Genomic DNA, 15,133 nt, shown 5'->3' with positions numbered 1-15,133 from the left:
GAGAGGGGCAGAGAGCGAGGGAGACATAGAATCCGAAGCAGGCTTCAGGCTCGGAGCTGTCAGCACAGAGCCTGATGTGGGGCTTGAACTCACAAACTGTGAGATCATGATCTGAGCTGAAGTCAGACTAAGCCATCCAGGAGCCCCTACTTTGGGTTATATTTAAATTAAAGAAACAATATATACAATGGAATATTACTCAACCATTAAAAATAATGAAATCTCGCCATTTGCAATGCCTGGATGCAGCTAAAGTGCATTATGCTTAGTGAAATAAGTCCATCAGAGAAAGACAAATACCATATGATTTCACTCATATGTAGAATTTAAGAAACAAAGCAGAAGAACATGTGGGAAGGGGAAAAAAAAGAAAGAAGCAAACCATAAGAGACTTTTATGACAAAGAACAAACAGGGTTGGTGGAGGGAGGTGGGTGGGGAGATGGGCTAGATGGGTGATGGGCATTAAGGAAGCACTTGTGATGAGGAGCACTGGGCGTTATATGTAAGTGATGAATCATGAAATTCTACTCTTGAAACCAGTATTACAGTATATGTTAACAAACTAGAATTTAAATAAAAACCTTAAAAAAATAAACAAATTAAGAGTAAAATCAAGTCAGTTGAAAACATACACTTGGATATAGTTTATTGTTTGTTGCTTTGTACTGTTATTTATGTAACCCACTATATACGTTCGTCTTTAAAGAGATGATAAGTTTAGTGTATCAAGTAGTAGTAATTATATATTTAAATTTTCTATTCCTTGCATCATGGAAAATAAGAGATTCTAATTCTCTCCTACTATATAATTTCTAAAATACTAAATGACAGGAAAAGCCTAAAAATGTAAGAAAAATGCAGTGATAGACCCAAAGCTGGGCTTAGAGAGAAAAGTTATAAGCTATCAATAAAGTGTATTGATAATTGTGGCCTGGGGTTTTAGAGCACAATGGGACAAAGACTTGGGCACCTGATTAACAGGGAGCCAGACTAGAGGAGACCCTGCTACATTCAAGTAAAGAAAAAACTGTGGTCGTTGGGTATATCCAACTTTAGCCATCTCCAGTCATTGATGTGGGGAAGAATACCCAATTCTAACTCCCTTTAGCCATCTTGTCTCTCCTAATAGGGTAAAGAAGGAAGCTGAGAAGTGTATGCGAAGGTCATGGCCAGAGACACAGGTTCACTAAAAGGCTGAGACCTAATCATAGGATTATAGAACTCTTTCCCTTCCCTTCCCTTCTTTACTTCAATGTCAATAGAACTCCTATGTAAAAGGGAATTCCAGCTGAAAGAAAAGGCCTCAGACCCCATTTTAAAAAGTCTCTAGGGAGACCCAAAGACACCAAGTGGAACAAGAACAAGGGTAGCTGAGGAAATTTTAGATTCTGACAAAAAAGCTACACAAATAATAAACAGCTAGATAAACATGACATCTTGAGCTAATGCCTATATACCACAGATTCTTTTACTGGAAAATTATGTCAAGGTTTCAACAAAAAATTGCAGGGCATGCTAAAATGTGAAAAAGACACTCTGAAGAAATAAAGCAAGCTTCAGAACCAGCTTCAGCTATTGCAGAGAGTTTGGAATTATCAGGCCAGCAATTTAAAATAACTATGATTAATATGCTAAGGGCTCTACAGAAAAAAGTGGACAACATGTAAGAACAGGTGGGTAATATAAGCATAGAGGTAAAAATTCTAATAAAGAATCAAAAGATGTAACCTAGGTGTTATAGAAACATCAGAAGAAGGAGAAAGAAAGAAACAGAAGAAATATTTGAAATAATAATGACAGAAGTTTTCAAAATTAAAGACATCAAATAACAAAGATCCAGGAAACTTAGAACATCAAGCAGCATAAATACCAAAAGAAAATCTACACCTAGGAATATCATATAAAGGACACCATCAAAAGGTAAAGGAAGAGCCACAGATTTGAAGATATATGCACTACATATAGCCAACAAAAACTCCATATTTGGAATATATATTTCAAAGTCCTCAAATCAATAAGAAATCACTCAGTAAAAAAATTGACAAAAGATATGAACTAGTAATGTAGTATAGAAGAGGTAAGCAGGATGCTAAGAAATATGAAGAGACTCATAAGTGCATTAAAATCAGGGAATTAAAATTAGTATTATAGAAATTTACTATTCTACACCTTTTAGGACAACAATTTTAAAAAAATGTTTGTTTACTTTGAAAGAGGTGTGTGTGTGTGGTGGGGGAGGGTGGGACAGAGAGGGAATCCCAAGCAGGCTCTGTCTCTGTCAGTGCAGAGACCGATGTGGGGCTCAATCTCATGAACTGTGAGATCATGACCTGAGCTGAAATCAAGAGTCATATGCTTAACCAACTGAGCCACCCAGGCACGCCTAGAGCAACAATTTTTAAATATTTGATAATACCATGTGTTATCATTTATATGGAAAATGAGAAATCTTATTCAATGATGGTAAAAAGATAAACAGATACAACTACTTTTGTGAATGATCAGACAACATACATAAAGCTGATGATGCATAGATCCTATTTCCCAACAATGTCACTCCAGGGCACATACCTTGAAGAAATTCTGACATATTTTATGAGATTAGGGAGGCATTCAAGGGTTCATGTGTAAGGTTTCATTAAAAAAATATCTGAGGCAGATTTGTCAAAACACCATTCTTACATTCCTTAGCTGGCATAATGACAACGTCACAGTGGTGTCATCCAACAGTGAGCTTCTGTCTCGACCTTGCCCAAAGCTTTCACCATCTTCAAAGAGAAAACTGAAAGGAGATTAAAAAAGATCATTATCTTAATGAGCACACAAAATCTGATTTATTGTTTCTTCTGCAAAATAAAATTTATTCTAAATCATCAATCCTTCATTAAAAAAATAAATAAATTTTAGACTTAATGGGTTAATTAAAAATATGTAATTGCTGGTTGAAATTTCACCCAACAATTCTTTTTAAATATAAGTTGACTTGGTCTGAATATAGTATACAAATAAAAAGCATTTTAGGAACACAAGAGTAGGATTTATCCTCTTCGTTCATGCAGATTCAATGCTAAAATTACTCTCTTGATACTATTTATATGTGCTACTGAGGAAGTTTATATGAGTGAAAAATGATAAAAGAAGAAACATCACAATAGTAAATTCTTGAGAAAAAGGATAGTGAATAATAAATACATAAATTTTTAGGATTTCAGAGAATTAATTTTGAGAATTTACATATACTTGGAATTTCCATCATCTTATATTCTGGTGTTCTGCTTAATTCAATGTGTGAGAAATATAACTGACTTAAAAATCAGGTGAAGAGGGAGAAAAAGTAGAGAACCAGCGATCTATTCAAATAACCTAAAAATTTAACATGTGAAGAAAATATGACCAGCAGGCGATTTTCCTTGTTACCTACAATGAACAAATCTGTCCTAAAATGTAAAATTAAAATTTAAAGCACTGGTGTAGACTCAGGAGATTGAGGTTCACATCTTTATGAATAAATATAAAGAGCAATGGAACAGTAACAACTTTGGTTCTTAGAGTTCTACTGTTAATTTAGCTTTCAATCTAATTTATATATGATGTCCAAGATATTATGCAGTTCTGCAGTTTTCTCAACAGTGATTTAGCACCATGCTGATTTCTAGGACAAGCAACAAAGCCATAGAGTACATTTACATTTACAAATGTAATTGGAAATAAAAAAGTTACTCGTATTTATTAACTCTCTTGAATATTACTATTCTTTTTCATAATTTTTTTTAAATATGAAATTTATTGTCAAATTGGTTTGCATACAACACCCAGTGCTCATCCCAACAGGTGCCCTCCTCAATACCCATCACCCACCCTCTCCTCCCTCCCACCACTCATCAACCCTCTGTTCTCAGTTTTTAAGAGTCTCTTATGTTTTGGCTCCCTCCCTCTCTAACATCTTTTTTTTTTTTTTTTTCCTTCCCCTGCCTCATGGTCTTCTGTTAAGTTTCTCAAGGTCCCCATATGAGTGAAAACATATGGTATCTTTCTCTGTATGACTTATTTCACTTAGCATAACACTCCAGTTCCATCCACGTTGCTACAAAGGCCATATTTCATTCTTTCTCATTGCCACATAGTATTCCATTGTGTATATAAACCACAATTTCTTTATCTGTTCATCACTTGATGGACATTTAGGCTCTTTCCATAATTTGGTTATTGTTGAAAGTGCTGCTATAAACATTGGGGTGCAAGTGCCCCTATGCATCAGCACTCCTGTATCCCTTGGGTAAATTCTTAGCAGTGCTACTGCTGGGTCATAGAGTAGACCTATTTTTAATTTTTTGAGGAACCTCCACTCTGTTTTCCAGATCGGCTGCACCAGTTTGCATTCCCACCAATAGTGCAAGAGGGTTCCCGTTTCTCCATATCCTCTCCAGCATCAATAGCCTCCTGATTTGTTCATTTTAGCCATTCTGACTGGTGTGAGGTGGTTATCTGAGTGTGGTTTTGATTTGTATTTCCCTGATGAGGAACGATGTTGAGCATCTTTTCATGTGCCTGTTGGCCATCTGGATGTCTTCTTTAGAAAAGTGCCTATTCACATCTTCTGCCCATTTTTTCACTGGATTATTTGTTTTTCGGGTGTAGAGTTTGGTGAGTTCTTTATAGATTTTGGATACTAGCCCTTTATCTGATAGGTCATTTGCAAATATCTTTTCCCATTCTGTCGGTTGCCTTTTAGTTTTGTTGATTGTTTCCTTTGCTGTGCAGAAGCTTTTTATCTTCATGAGGTCCCAATAGTTCATTTTTGCTTTTAATTCCCTTGCCTTTGGGGATGTGTCAAGTAAGAAATTGCTGCCGCTGAGGTCAGAGGGGTTTCTTCCTGCTTTCTCCTCTAGGGTTTTGATGGTTTCCTGTCTCACACTCAGGTCCTTCATCCATTTTGAGTTTATTTTGTGAATGCTGTAAGAAAGTGGTGTAGTTTCATCCTTCAGCATGTTGCTGTCCAGTTCTCCCAGCACCATTTGTTAAAGAGACTGTCTTTTTTCCATTGGATATTCTTTCCTGCTTTGTCAAAGATTAGTTGGTCGTACTTTTGTGGGTTTAATTCTGGGGTTTCTATTCTATTACATTGGTCTATGTGTCTGTTTTTGTGCCAATACCATGCTGTCTTGATGATTACAGCCTTGTAGTAGAGGCTAAAGTCTGGGATTGTGATGCCTCCTGCTTTGGTCTTCTTCAAAATTACTTTGGCTATTCGGGGTCTTTTATGGTTCCATACAAATTTTAGGATTGCTTGTTCTAGCTTCAAGAAGAATGCTGGTGCAATTTTGATTGGGATTGCATTGAATGTGTAGATAGCTTTGGTGGTATTGATATTTTAACAATATTTATTCTTCCAACCCATGAGCACGGAATGTTTTTCCATTTCTTTATATCTTCTTCAATTTCCTTCATAAGCTTTCTATAGTTTTCAGCATACAGATCTTTTACATCTTCGATTAGGTTTATTCCTAGGTATTTTATGCTTCTTGGTGCAATTGTGAATGGGATCAGTTTCTTTATTTGTCTTTCTGTTGCTTCATTATTAGTGCATTAGAATGCAACTGATTTCTGTACATTGATTTTGTATCCTGTGACTTCGCTGAAATCATGTATCAGTTCTAGCAGACTTTTGGTGGAGTCTATCGAGTTTTCCATGTATAGTATCATGCCATCTGCAAAAAGTGAAACCTTGACTTCATCTTTGCCAATTTTGATGCCTTTGATTTCCTTTTGTTGTCTGTTTGCTGATGCTAGCACTTCCAACACTATGTTAAACAACAGCAGTGAGAGTGGACATCCCTGTCATGTTCCTGATCTCAGGGGGAAAGCTCTGTTTTTCCCCATTGAGGATGATATTAGCTGTGGGCTTTTCATAAATGGCTTTTATGATGTTTAAGTATGTTCCTCCTATCCCGACTTTCTCGAGGGCTTTTATTAAGAAAGCATGCTGAATTTTGTCAAATGCTTTTTCTGCATCGATTGACAGGATCATATGGTTCTTATCTTTTCTTTTATTAATGGGATGTATTACATTGATTGATTTGTGAATGTTGAAGCAGCCCTGCAGCCCAGGAATGAATCCCACTTGATCATGGTGAATAATTCTTTTTATATGCTGGTGAATTCGATTTGCTAGTATCTTATTGAGAATTTTTGCATCCATATTCATCAGGATATTGGTCTGTAGTTCTCTTTTTTACTGGGTCTCTGTCTGGTTTAGGAATCAAAGTAATTCTGGCTTCATAGAATGAGTCTGGGAGTTTTCCTTCCCTTTCCATTTTTTGGAACAGCTTGAGAAGGATAGGTATTATCTCTGCTTCAAATGTCTGGTAGAATTCCCCAGGGAAGCCATCTGGTCCTGGACTCTTATTTGTTGGAAGATTTTTGATAACTGATTCAATTTCTTTGCCAGTTATGGGTCTGTTCAAGTTTTTTATTTCTTCCTGTTTGAGTTTTGGAAGTATGTGGGTGTTTAGGAATTTGTCCATTTCTTCCAGGTTGTCCAGTTTGTTGGCATATAATTTTTCATAGTATTACCTGATAACTGCTTGTATTTCTGAGAGATTGGTTGTAATAATTCCATTTCCATTCATGATTTTATCTATTTGGGTCATCTCCCTTTTCTTTTTGAGAAGCCTGACTAGAGGTTTATCAATTTTGTTTATTTTTTCAAAAAACCAACTCTTGGTTTCATTGATCTGCTCTACTGTTTTTTAAGACTCTATATTGTTTATTTCTGCTCTGATATTTATTATTTCTCTTCTTCTGCTGGGTATGGGGTGTCTTTGCTGTTCTGCTTCTATTTCCTTTAGGTGTGCTGTTAGATTTTGTATTTGGGATTTTTCTTGTTTCTTGAGATAGGCCTGGATTGCAATGTATTTTCCTCTCAGGACTGCCTTCGCTGCATCCCAAAGTGTTTGGATTGTTGTATTTTCATTTTCGTTTGTTTCCATATATTTTTTAATATCTTCTCTAATTGCCTGGTTGACCCATTCATTCTTTAGTAGGGTGTTCTTTAACCTCCATGCTTTTGGAGGTTTTCCAGACTTTTTCCTGTGGTTGATTTCAAGCTTCATAGCCTTGTGGTCTGAAAGTATGCATGGTATGATCTCAATTCTTGTATACTTATGAAGGGCTGTTTTGTGACCCAGTATGTGATCTATCTTGGAGAATGTTCATGTGCACTTGATAAGAAAGTATATTCTGTTGTTTTGGGATGCAGAGTTCTAAATATATCTGTCAAGTCCTTCTGATCCAATGTATCATTCAGGGCCCTTGTTTCTTTATTGACCATGTGTCTAGATGATCTATCCATTTCTGTAAGTGGGGTGTTAAAGTCCCCTGCAATTACCACATTCTTATCAATAAGGTTGCTTATGTTTGTGAGTAATTGTTTTATATATTTGGGGGCTCCCGTATTTGGCGCATAGACATTTATAATTGTTAGTTCTTCTTGATGGATAGACCCTGTAATTATTATATAATGCCCTTCTTCATCTCTTGTTACAGCCTTTAAAGTCTAGTTTGTCTGATATAGGTATGGCTATTCCAGCTTTCTTTTGACTTCCAGTAGCATGATAGATAGTTCTCCATCCCCTCACTTTCAATCCTAAGGTGTCCTCAGGTCTAAAATGAGTCTCTTGTAGACAGCAAACAGATGGGTCTTGTTTTTTTATCCATTCTGATACCCTATGTCTTTTGGTTGGCTCATTTAGTCCATTTACATTCAGTGTTATTATAGAAAGATATGGGTTTAGAGTCATTGTGATGTCCGTAGGTTTCATGCTTGTAGCGATGTCTCTGGTACTTTGTCTCACAGGATCCCCCTGAGGATCTCTTGTAGGGCTGATTTAGTGGTGACGAATTCCTTCAGTTTTTGTTTGTTTGGGAAGACCTTTAGCTCTCCTTCTATTCTAAATGACAGACTTGCTGGATAAAGGATTCTCGGCTGCATATTTTTCTGTTCATCACATTGAAGATTTCCTGCCATTCCTTTCTGGCCTGCCAAGTTTCAGTAGATAGGTCTGTCACTATTTTTATCGGTCTCCCTTTATACGTTAGAGTGTGTTTATCCCTAGCTGCTTTCAAAATTTTCTCTTTATCCTTGTATCTTGCCAGTTTCACTATGATATGCCATGCAGAAGATGGATTCAAGTTACATCTGAAGGGAGTTCTCTGTGCCTCTTGGATTTCAATGCCTTTTTCCTTCCCCAGATCAGGGAAGTTCTCATTTATGATTTGTTCAAGTACACCTTCAGCCCCTTTCTCTCTCTCTTCCTCTTTTGGAATTCCTATTATACGGATATTGTTCCATTTCATTGCATCACTTAGTTCTCTAATTCTCCCCTCAAACTCCTGGATTTTTTTTATCTTTTTCTCAGCTTCCTCTTTTTCCATAATTTTATCTTCTAATTCACCTATTCTCTCCTCTGCCTCTTCAATCTGAGCTATAGTTGCCTCCATTTTTATTTTGCACCTCATTTATAGCATTTTTTTTTTTAGCTCTCATGACTATTTCTTAGTCCCTTGATCTCTGTAGCAATAGATTCTTTGCTGTCCTCTATACTTTTCTCAAGCCCAGCTATTAATTTTATGACTATTATTGTAAATTCATGTTCTGTTATATTGCTTAAATCGTTTTTGATCAATTCGTTAGATGTCTCTACTTCCTGGAGTTTTTTTGAGGAGAGTTCTTCCATTTTGTCATTTTGGATAGTCCCTGGGGTGGCGCAGAACTGCAGGGCACTTCCCCTGTGCTGTCTGGAGTAACTTGTGTTGGTGGGTGGGGCTGCAGTCCGACCTGATGTCTGTCCCCAGCCCACCGCTGGGGCCACAGTCAGACTGGTGTGTACCTTATCTTCCCCTCTCCCAGGGGCAGGACTCACTGTGGAGTGGTATGGCCCCTGTCTGGGCTACTTGCACACTGCCAGGCTTGTGGTGCTGCTTTGATGGGAACTTGCCTATTAGCCAGGGTGGATCGGCAAGGTGCACAGGGGCGGGAGGGGCAGGCTTAGGTCACTTTGCCCACGGTGGTCCCCTGTAGGAGGGGCCCTGAAGCACCGGGAGGGAGGCAGGCTGGCTGACCCGTCGGAGGGATGGATCCACAGGAGCCCAGTGTTGGGTGTTTGTGTGGTGCAAGCACGTTCGGTGACGGTAACTGGTTCCTTCTGGGGTTTTGGCTGGGGTATGGGAGAGGGAGATGGCGCTTCCCAGCACCTTTGTTCCCTGCCAAACTGAGCTCTATCTTCTGGAGCTCAACACCTCTCCCTCCCGCTCTCTGAGCAAGGCTGTTGACTTATAATATTCCAGATGTTAAGTCCCGCTGTCTGTCAGAACTCACCCAGTCCGGCCCCTCTGCTTTTGCAAGCCAGACTCGGGGTTCCATCTTGCCTGGCGAGCTGCCCTTCCACCACCCAGGCTCCCTCCCGCCAGTCCGTGTAGCATGCACCACCTCTCCGCCCTTCCTACCGTCTTCCATGGGCCTCTTGTCTATGCTTGGCTCCTGAGAGTCCATTCTACTAGTCTTCCAGCGGTTTTCTGGGTTATTTAGGCAGATGTAGGTGGAATCTAAGCCTTGAATATTACTATTCTTTCTGACGTCTACATTTTTCATTTATTGAACATCAATTATTGCAAGATATTCTATGATAATAGGGTTATGTCAAATAGATCATAGGGCAAATTATTTTTTTAAAAATAGTACTTATTAAAAATAATAAAATATTAATGGGAATTCTGCAATTAGAAGCTCCAGTCAAGAAAACAAGGTATTGACTTCCAATTGCTTTCATAATTACTTAGCTGGAATGTCTACCAAAAAAAATCCCAAATTAAAAAAAAATGTTAGTATCAAATTTTTTTCATTTCCAAGAGAAGCTTTCTTTCCTTACTTGGGAAGTGTGCAGATAGGTGGTTTGGATCGAATGATTTCCTTGTTGACAAGCTCCTTCTCCAAGTCACCTCCAGCTAAACACCAAAGGTAATATACTTCTTCAATAGATCTTTCTGCCAGGTAATCACTGTTTACATCTATTAATGGAAAATGGAAAAGAATCATAGCTCTCACACTTTCTGTTTTTATTAAAAGGCAATAGGCAATAATAGCTGACATTCTCAACATACACTAATTGAAGAACACAGTATGAGTCCCTTTAGAAGATTCATACTATACAATGCACAAAGGATGAAATGAGGGTATACACATTGAATGTACATTCAGTTACTCTGAGAAGAAGAGTGGAATTTTTACCTTCTATATCAGAGATATATGGGATATATATTCCATACATGTATCAGATATATCGGGTTCTGTGGGAAAGGGATACAGGCCAAAAAAGGCAACTTGTGTGGGTAACTAACACAAACTATCCCATCCTTTGTATCTTGAGGCAATAGCTGCCTCTTCTGAAGAGCTTTTCTTGATGTCTCAAGCAGGATATGATTCCACTGTACTATGTTCATACTGACCCTTATTAATAATAGTAAATAAATGTTTATCTGCCTCTCCATTTGGTATGAATGTTATATGGTGGTGGGGTGCCTGAGTGGCTCAGTCAGTTAAGTGTCCAACCTCAGCTCAGGTCATGATCTCATGGTTCATGAATTTGAGCCCTGCATTGGGCTCTCTGCTGTCAACATGGAGCCTGCTTCAGATCCTCTGTCCCCCTCTTTCTCTGCCCCTGCTGCACTCATTTTCTCTCTCTCTGAAAATAAATAAATAAACTTAAAAAAATGCTACGTGAATAGCAGTTATATAACTATAATATACACATATATAATTATATATATATTTGATAAACATAAAACTGAAAATATAGTAAGGATACTTCCTTTAAAAATAAGGCTTATATTATTTTCTGTCTTATCTATCATTACCTTTACACAGCTGGCTGATATCCTCAGGCAGAGTTAAATCAGCACATCTTAGAGAAGATGAAAACAGACTGGCAGGTTTGGTAAAGGGAGTATATAAAGGTGACACTTCACTGAATACCTTGTCCTGCATTAATTCATCTGCAGTTGGCCTTGAGAAAAATTTAAAACACAGAGTATGAATGAAGTCATTAAAAATCTGCTAGAATAATGGCACACATTCAAGAGGATGTTTTAAAAAGTTAAAGGAATAGTTAAAAGTCTTAAATACATCATAAGTAAAGAAAATAATAATAAAACTCTCCTTAGCAGAATCTTGATGTATACTTTTATATAAAAAGTGACTATAAGTAAATGCTGAATTTTCCCCCATATTGTGCTTTTTGTACCTTATGATCTATCAAAGATTATATATGAGCTTCTCCATTTTTTAACTTTTATCTTGACTATTATGTGCTTCCTTTACTGAATATCTTAATTAAAATTCTAAACTAATAATCATCTAAACTAATAATTTTTCTCCTTTTATTAATATACATTAGAGCCATAGCTAATAGTTATGATACTAATATCAATTTTGTATTCCTATATGTATGCAAATATTCTTATTTAATCCATTAGTATAATAACTAATAAAAAACCACAACTACTTGTACATCAGGGCATTTGGGTGGCTCAGTCAGTTGAATGTTCGACTCTTGATTTTGGCTCAGGTCATGATTTCACACTCATGAGATCGACTCCTGCATCAGGCTCTGTGCTGGGTGTGGAGCCTGCCTAAGATTTGTTCTACCTCTCTCCCTCTCTCTCTCTCCCTCCCCATTCTCTCTCTCTTAAAAAAAAAAGAAAAGAAAAGAAAAGAAAAGAAAAGAAAAGAAAAGAAAAGAAAAAGAAAGAAAAAACCCACAACTATTTATATATTCAAGATCTCAGTATAATCTCAAAGTCTTAATAATAATATCAACCTCTTGGAAGGGTGGAAGGTGAGACACTTCTTCAAAAGATCTATCACATTTTCAGGAAGGTCCTGGTAAATAAAAAGAGAAAAGAATTATTTAAAATGACCCATTTAAAAAAATACATTTTACTCAAATGTTTACTATTCTAGAGCACTTTGAGTTTTTCTAAAGATTCTTTATTTGGACTTTATACTAATTTACATTAGATTGTCACTCTATAAAAAAGCAAATTATCTGAAAAGAAATACATATAGCTTTAAAATAGTTTGCTGTTAGATTCCAAGTATACAGAATACATCAATTTTCAATAACAGATTAATGCCAAACCTTTATAATGTCCAGACAACCATGTTCTTCAGCCAGAACTATTATAGTGTCATCTACGCAATCTATAACACAAAAAAATTGTATGAATTAATGCTGCTTTTCTTATCTATCAGATTAAATGGGAACTGAACTCTGATATTTTTTTAAAAAATGTGTTATGCAGTTTTGGAACTTGGAATATTAAGAAGCTTGTGACTTTGTCCTTACATGTTTCCTTACAGGTTTTGATAAAAATACTTTAAACACTAAATATTAACTGAATTACAAATACTGAAAGATAGTAGCTTAAAAAGTGAAATAAAGCAGTGATTCAAAATGAAGATTCTCATGTTCTCTCTCTCTTGCTCTCTTCTTCCTGTACATGTAATATATACATACACACACACACACACACACACACACACACACACACACACACAATTACTCTTTTGTATATATACAATTTGGAGAATGTACACACATCTCTAAGGATTTATAGTACAATTTTTTACAATCCCTATCAAAATACCTACAGCATTTTTCACAGAGCTAGAACAAATAATCCTAAAATCTGTATGGAGCTACAAAAGACCCTGAATAGTCAAAACAATCTGAAAAAAGAAGAACAAACTTAGGGGGTGTCATAATCCTAGATTTCAAGATTTCATTTTTTTTTTGTAGTAACAAAGCTGTAGTAATCAAAACAATATGATACTGGCACAAAAACAGACACATATCAGTGAAAAAGAATAGAGAGCCCAGAAATAAACTCATGCTTACATGGCCCATTAGTCTTTGACAAAGGAGGCAAGAATATGAAATGAGAAAAAATGTTGGGAAAACTGGACAGCTAAATGCAAAAGAATGAAACGGGACCACTTTCTCACACCATGTAGAAAAATAAACTAAAACCAGATTAATGACCTAAATGTGAGACCTGAAACCATAAAAATTATAGAAGAGAAGATAGGCAGGAATTTCTGTGACATTGGCTGAAGCACATCTTTCTAGATATGTCTCCTGAGGCAAGGGAAACAAAAGCCAAAATAAACTATTGGGACACTACATTAAAATAAAAAGCTCTGCACAGTGAAGGAAGTAATCAACAAAAATAAAAGACAATCTATTGAATGGGTGAAGATATTTGCAAATGATCTATCTGATAAAGGGTTAGTATCCAAAACATATAAAGAACTTACACAAATCTTGGATCATTATATTGTACACCTGAAACTAATATACCCTGTATGTTAACTATCCTGGAATTTAAGTAAAATAAAATAATTAAAAAAAGAACTTATACAATTCAACACCAAAAAAAAAAACAAAAAAACAAAAAAACATCCAATTAGAAAACTGGGGAGAAGACATGAACAGACATTTCTTCAAGAAGATATACAGATGGCCAACGGAGACACAAGAAAAATGCTCAATATCACTGTTATCAGGGAAATACAAAGCAAAACCACAATGAGGTATTACTGCATACCAGGCAGAATGGCTAAAATCAAAATCAGAAGAAACAACAAGTGTTGGCAAAGATGTGGAAAAAAGGAACTCTTGTGCACTGTTGGTGCAATGCAAACTGGTACAGCCACTGTGGAAAACAGCATGAAGGTTTCTCAGAAAATTAAAAATAAAAGTACCATATGATTTAGTAATCCCAGTATTGGGTATTTACCCAAAGAATATGAAAACACTAATTCAAAAAAATATATGCAGCCCTAACTTATTGCGGTATTATTTATAAGAGTCAGATTATGGATGCAGCCCAAGTGTCCATCAATAAATGAATGGATAACAAAGATGTGGTGTATATATACACAATGTAATATTAGCCATAAAAAAGAATGGAATCTTGCCATTTGCCACAATGTGGATGGATCTAGAGAATACAATGCTATGTGAAACAAGTCAGAGAAAGACAAATACCATGATTTCACTCATATGTAGAATTTAAGAAACCAAACAAATGAAGAAAAAAAAGAGACAAGTAAAACAAAACAAAACAGACTCTTAGTATAGAGAACAGACTGATGGTTCCCAGAGGGGAATTAATGCTGCTTTTCTTATCTATCAGATTAACTGGGAACTGAACTCTGATAATTACCAGAGGGGAGGTAGGTGGGAGGATAGATGAAAACAGAGGAAAAGGATTAAGAGTATATTTATCATGATGAGCACTGAGTAATATACAGAATTGCTTAATCACTATATTGTATACCTGAAACAGTTTAACACTGTATGTTAACTACACTGGACTTAAAAAAAAAAAAAAAATAATAGAGTTCAGGGCACCTGAGTGGCTCAGTCAGTTAAGTGCCCGGCTCTTGATTTCACTCAGGTCATGATCTCACAGTTCAGTTTGTGGGATCCAGCCCTGCATCAGACTCCATGCTGTCAGGGTGGAGTCTGCTTGGAATTCTCTCTCTTCCTCTCTCTCTGCCCCTCCCCCATTTGCATGTGTGCTCCCGCTCTCTCTCAAAATACAAATAAACATTAAATATATATTAAAAAATAATAAAGTATAAGTTTAGTTTGTAGACCATATTAAGAAATCTCTAAGACTCTTTAATAGTCTTATTATCAATTGTTTAAATTAAATGTTGTAAATATGGTAAAATTTAATGCAGTTATATTTATAATTCATTATTATTCAATATTTATTAACACTTTTCTATATATATATTCTTACTTACAAACCCTATTAACCTGGACAGCAATCTGTCACTCTTTCATATAAAGTGCTCTATCACTGTTTTTCTCTCCTTTATTACCACACATGCTTAATTTATTCCACTCTAAAATAGATTACATAAATTTTTGTAAACTTGAATTAAAACATTAGGATCTAATATACATGTAAAATAAATGAGCTTGTTAAAAGAAAAAATAAACATTCTTCCCAGTCATTATTCACACATGATTCATCAAACAGAAAGCTCAAAATTTAAGATA

The 15,133-nt window shown here is 36.1% G+C and overlaps 1 protein-coding gene across 6 annotated transcripts in view; it reads right to left on the bottom strand.

The window, feature by feature from the left end:
• TBCK (TBC1 domain containing kinase) overlaps window positions 1-15,133 on the bottom strand; it is a 225,044-nt gene that overhangs the window by 129,649 nt on the left and 80,262 nt on the right. For all 6 annotated transcript variants that reach the window (XM_007080937.3, XM_007080936.3, XM_042984075.1 and 3 more), the window contains 5 exons: window positions 12,197-12,258; window positions 11,876-11,937; window positions 10,914-11,062; window positions 9,929-10,067; window positions 2,685-2,784 (listed from right to left, as the gene is read on the bottom strand). In XM_007080937.3, coding sequence (XP_007080999.1) covers window positions 2,685-2,784; window positions 9,929-10,067; window positions 10,914-11,062; window positions 11,876-11,937; window positions 12,197-12,258 — 512 coding nt within the window. The remainder of the gene's footprint in view (window positions 1-2,684; window positions 2,785-9,928; window positions 10,068-10,913; window positions 11,063-11,875; window positions 11,938-12,196; window positions 12,259-15,133) is intronic.

The sequence above is a fragment of the Panthera tigris genome, chromosome B1, assembly GCF_018350195.1.
Source record: "Panthera tigris isolate Pti1 chromosome B1, P.tigris_Pti1_mat1.1, whole genome shotgun sequence".
NCBI lineage: Eukaryota > Metazoa > Chordata > Mammalia > Carnivora > Felidae > Panthera > Panthera tigris.
The sequence above is the reverse complement of the archived record's forward strand: the minus strand, read 5'-3'. Positions and strand labels throughout refer to the sequence as shown.